This window comes from Cicer arietinum, chromosome 5 (assembly GCF_000331145.2).
Source record: "Cicer arietinum cultivar CDC Frontier isolate Library 1 chromosome 5, Cicar.CDCFrontier_v2.0, whole genome shotgun sequence".
In the NCBI taxonomy this organism is placed as follows: Eukaryota; Viridiplantae; Streptophyta; class Magnoliopsida; order Fabales; family Fabaceae; genus Cicer; species Cicer arietinum.
The window spans coordinates 77,403,730-77,408,851 of NC_021164.2; the positions used below are offsets into that span (position 1 = coordinate 77,403,730).

The 5,122-nt window shown below is 34.7% G+C and overlaps 1 protein-coding gene across 2 annotated transcripts; it reads right to left on the reverse strand.

The window, feature by feature from the left end:
* LOC101508048 (uncharacterized) lies at window positions 1-4,517 on the reverse strand. Of its 2 annotated transcripts, none has more exons than XM_004500886.4 (13): window positions 3,964-4,517; window positions 3,628-3,797; window positions 3,473-3,530; window positions 3,220-3,326; window positions 2,986-3,139; window positions 2,610-2,862; window positions 2,452-2,518; window positions 2,294-2,351; window positions 2,132-2,195; window positions 1,933-2,026; window positions 1,440-1,796; window positions 1,134-1,349; window positions 1-864 (listed from the first exon to the last, which is right to left on the reverse strand). In XM_004500886.4, exons 1-13 carry the CDS (start codon window positions 4,040-4,042, stop codon window positions 496-498), a joined length of 2,046 nt encoding a protein of 681 aa, XP_004500943.1. In that variant the 5' UTR covers window positions 4,043-4,517; the 3' UTR covers window positions 1-495. The 2 variants fall into 2 exon arrangements, with proteins under 2 accessions (XP_004500943.1, XP_004500942.1); XM_004500885.4 differs by having other exon boundaries at window positions 3,628-3,803.
* Window positions 4,518-5,122: the final 605 nt, after the last annotated feature.

A 5,122-nucleotide genomic window follows, 5' to 3' on the forward strand; every position in this document is an offset into this window, starting at 1 on the left:
TAAACAATGACGTTAATACAGTTTAGGTTCTTTGGCTACCTGACATGTCCTTTTTTGTTTGGTAATTGCGTTTCTCTGTATTGTTACATTGAATGCACTCCACAAGTAAGCAATAACAGGAGCATCTCCAAGTGCAAAGCATAAAAATTCACAAGGATTAACTTTGGAAGGTACAGAAGAATTAGCAGTAAACAAGATGTCTTTTTCTGTAAAATTGTTCTGTTTTTTGGAAGTTAAGAGGTGATTCAGGTTTTACACCTTTGGAAGACGAGAAGGAAGCTCTATACTTTCAAATTTATATACCAGCATTTTATTTTTTTTCTCTCCTTGCATGCTCAGCAGTAATCACCTCTAGCATAGGGACCTCACAAGCTGTGTTATGTGGTTCGCTTCTCGAGTTGATTAATGTGGCTTTTCAAACAGCATTTGTAAAATATAACCATTTTCCTTGAATCCATTCCTTTACAAACAGAAAATTGCCTTTTGTGTTCAATTTCAGATACGCTCATCACACAGCAACTGCAATGATAAGGCACTGCTACCATGGAACCTACCTCTACTTTCTCCATTTGTCCTGGATGGACCAATTGATGAAGCAAGTGTCAAGGGTTGTTGCTCAGAGATTGAATGGTGGGGAAGCATGACTCTGGCACCCGAATTCATTGCAGAAGTTTCATGTCTCCCACTTTGCAAATGAGGATATTGGGCCCTCATCATAGTATTGCAATTTACAGCAGACCCACCTTGAGCTGCTACTAGTTGTGCAGCCCAAAAGTTTTGGTAATGCTGTTTATACGAAAATGTTGAACTATAATGAGTTCCACATAATGGACTACCATAATAATGAGGTTGCTGCGGCTGAATCTGCACTCAATTAAAGCATGAGGGAACAAAATTCAGTATCACCACAATAAGAATTAGGTGCTACAATATTTACTATATGAACTGCTCCGTGTCTCTCTTTTCTTTGGTGGGGCATGTTATTATTATTCTAAACAATAAACTTTACCTGCCTCATTCATTTTGAACAATAATAGAAATCACTATAAGCTGTCTTTGTAAAAGATTACACCTATATTTTTCAGTCCATTAATTAATATATATAACATGAGTCTAGTAAGGAAGATTAAAACCTGTGGTCCTGCAGCAGGAAGCTGATCAAGGTAAGAAGTGGAGCTATACTGACTTGAGGTTGTAGGCATTGGCATGAGACTATGCTGCTGTTGTATAGACCGAAAATAAGGCACTAGTGATTTTGAGAATGGTTCCAACCTACTTACACCTTTATTGAAACAACCTTCGATATTTAACCCGTTACCTCCAGCTGACAAGGACAAGAAGTTGAAACTCTACAGAATATGAAAGAAATATAGTCATCAGAGCATGAGGAAGAGGGGACAAGGGGAGAGATCATTACGAAAAAGAGTTCATAAGCATACTTGTTTTTGAGGACCATATATAGTTGGCAATGGAGGAGCTTGAGACTGAGATATGTCGAGATAATTGCACTTCTGTTGAAGAATACCATTTTTAGTTTCAGGGGAATTGTCCAAACTAGCAGAATGAACTGTTCCAGCAGCATAGTCATTTCCATTTCTTGTCGCATTTGAGTCTTGTGCTTGGATTAGAACTCCACATTTTGACCCTTGGTGTACTTTGATTTGTTGACATTCATAAAGCTCAGGTTTTTTGGCAACCTGTCTATTTGACACTTCTAAACTTTGAATGAGTTGACTAATGTAAACATGAGCTGCACATTTCTTCCATGACTTTTTAGGAATGACAGCTTCAGTGATCTGCATAGTTAATTATTGGGAACAATCAATAGGTGTTTGAGTTGAGTGCATCAGCTTGGATGAAGAACTTTTTCCATTATATAAGTATACATAAATCGTGCAAAACAGCACTAAGCATGAATTTTTAGTTTCTTACATTTCCACCAGAAGAACAGCTTTCCATCAAATCCTGTTTGGAGTTGCAAATAGCAGCATTCAGCCAATGTGGAGCTTTGGCTGCAGCAGAAGACCTTAAGAACAAAAATCCATTAAATTTGGACACACAGAAATGGATGCAGCGAAGGAAATTAAGCTACTTAAAAAGGTCAAAATGAAGAGCAGTAAAAGAAATTTACTGCGCATAAGAAGCATTAATCGCAACAGATGTGCTTGGTGTCAAGCCTGGCCACAATGCTGGACCTTCCGATTAAAAAACCAAATGATGAAATATTAGTCACAAACCAAATATGAAAAATCACTGCTAAAAACACCAACAAGCAAATTATGTCCTCACATACCATTTTCTCTTTGGTACATGGTTATACTCTGTTCTTGCTTACAATCAATGCCTGTAGCCTGAAATGCAAGTTGATAACACACCAATAGTACTAGTACTTGTGCTAGCTTGTAAAGACGAGAACTTCATATGCAAAACAGTAAAAGTTGAAATAACTACCGACTGATACTCCGCATCTAGTTTTCCCCGAACATGTGAAATTTTAGATTGTGTAGACACATTTAATCTGCAATATGATAAGAAAACACAATAAATAAATATGAAAAAGGATTTGAAAATGTTAAGAGATTTCACAATGCAACTAAAAAACTACCCACCCCATTTCAAGACACAACCCAGAGTCATTCCATTCCACTTTGCCATCATATTTCTCACTCCTCTTAACCATCATCGGCATACCCTGCAGATTTATTTTTGGAGTAGTGTTCTGAGTTGGCACCAAGGAATCTGCAGTCCCAGGAATATTGGTCTGTTCGTCGTCGCCGATGGTTTCACTAAAAGAACTAAATTTTGCTTCTCCCGTAAGTGAACTTTCAGGAATAAGATTAGCATTCTCAAGAGCTCCAGAGGCTATAATACATCACTCGCAAATGAATAAAAAAATCAGAAATTCATAATACATGAATTATTATTATTATTATTAACTATTGAAAGTGATGCAAATAAGATAATAACATTGAAAAGTGGCATTACTTGTGTTCTCCTCTTGGTCCTGCAAAACGGAAGCATTCTTCTTTGGCATCGATTCGCAGTTTAGTTCACTTTCAACAAACATACCAGCCAATGCATAGAGTGTCTCCGCAACCTCTTCTTCATCTTTTGTGATGGGACCAAGTACAACTTGTTTCTAAGAAAGTAAAATTACAAGTGAAATAAAGGTTAAATCAAGTATTAAAAACCATAATAAAGAGGTTTAGCAATGCTCACTTTAGATTTCTTTATTCTATCTTTTTGGAGAGATTCTATTCCGTGGAACTTATGGTTCAACTTTTCTGAATCAGTTAAGGTGGATTCGCGACCCCGCTTCTTCATTGCTTTATATGAAAAGAAAGAAAAATCGCACCTTTTTGTTAGCCCCAAAAACAAAATTCGCCAAAGAGAAAAATAATTATGAAAATAGAATAAATGTGATTATAATTAAATAATTAAACCCTTCATTCTGAATCAAAAAACAAGGTACCTGAACGTATCTTCCGCGGAACAGAGGCATGATCAACGCCATTACATTCATTGAAAACCTACAAATCAATAACTTTTATTTTAGTTTTTTTTATAAAAAAGTTCCAAAATAAAGATGATTTATTTATTATTAGGAATTGAAAGTAGAAAGAAAACCTTAGTGGGAAGCTTAAACTTATTTGCATTCGCATTTGGTTGATGAGAATCATGGCAAGCCATTTGGTAGGTTGATAATGCTTTAGAAACAGCACTTAAGCTTTTCACCTTCTCCTTCTTTGATTTATCCTTAATCTCAACAAGGTCCCCACCAATAATATCTTTCAAACCTATTTCTTTCTCAGATATATATATATATATAGAGAGAGAGAGACAGAAAGAGAAGTAGAAAAATATTTATTTATTAATAAATTAATTTAGGAAGAAGAATGGAATGAAAATGAAGAAACAAGAAGAAGAAAATAGAAAGGAGAAATGATAAAGGAGTTGGCATACGAGCAGGGGAAGATGGAGATTGAGATTGTTGTTGTTTATTGTTATTGTGTCGCTTAGCGGCTCCACGCTTCTTCATCATCTTAATCTCTCTTTCTTCTCTACCACGTTTGTAATAGCCATTCCAATTCTTCACCGCCTTTCTCGTTTTCACATTAATTGTTAACTAATAAAAATCAGTGTTGAGTTTTTCTTTTTTTGAAGGTTAGGAGTTGTGTTTTTTTTTTTTTTTACTGAAGAGATAGATAGATAGATAGATGAGTATAGTATTATTATTAGGACAAAAAGCAGTCAGGGCAGTGAGTTAAACAAGGAAGAGAATGAGATTACTGTGTCTGTGTCTGTGTGTGGCGTTTATAAAAACAAACAAAAAGGAAAAGATAAAAGAGAAGCAAGTAAAGTGTGCCTTGCGTTCAGAGAATCAGGTTCTTTCTTTCTGAAACGAAACTAGTGTACTACTAGTAAGTAACAGACTCTGAGTTGAGTTGAGCCAAAAAAATAAAAGAGAGAGAAGCGATGCAAACTCACTCACGAGAAAATAAAGGTAGTAGTAGTACTAGTAACGGAAAGAAAAAAGAAAAGGAAAAAAAAAAAGGAAGCATCCTCTTATTTGTCTTGTCCGTCAGAATTTTAGTTTAGTTTAGGACTTATATTTATTTATTAATTATCTCTCACAATTGAACTACTAGTATTGCCGAATAATCTTCCACTTAGAGGCAAACATTAACACCATCCTCTCCTCCCTCAAATTAAAATGCTCAGAGAGTAACTTCAAATAAAAAAGCACGCTTGTGTTCTGTGCATTTTGGATTGAATGCAACCCCAAACGACCACATACTTTTCTTTGTTATTTACTCTTTGGGTTACTGCTATAAATAAAAATAATTATTTTTATGAATATTAAAAAAAATTGGTTAGATACAATTAATTTTTTAGATTTTTTATAACATATATTTAAATTATTTATTTGAACGTTAAAAATATATTAAAAATATTACGATTAAATAAATCAACTAGATAATTTTTACTCACATAACAGTTACAAAAAAATTTAAGCCAATTTTTTGCTATAAAAGTAACATGATGGAGTATACTAGTAGACACCTCCTCATTCCCAAATTATCGCTTAATTAATGCCATCTTGCTCCTCAACCCAATCAAC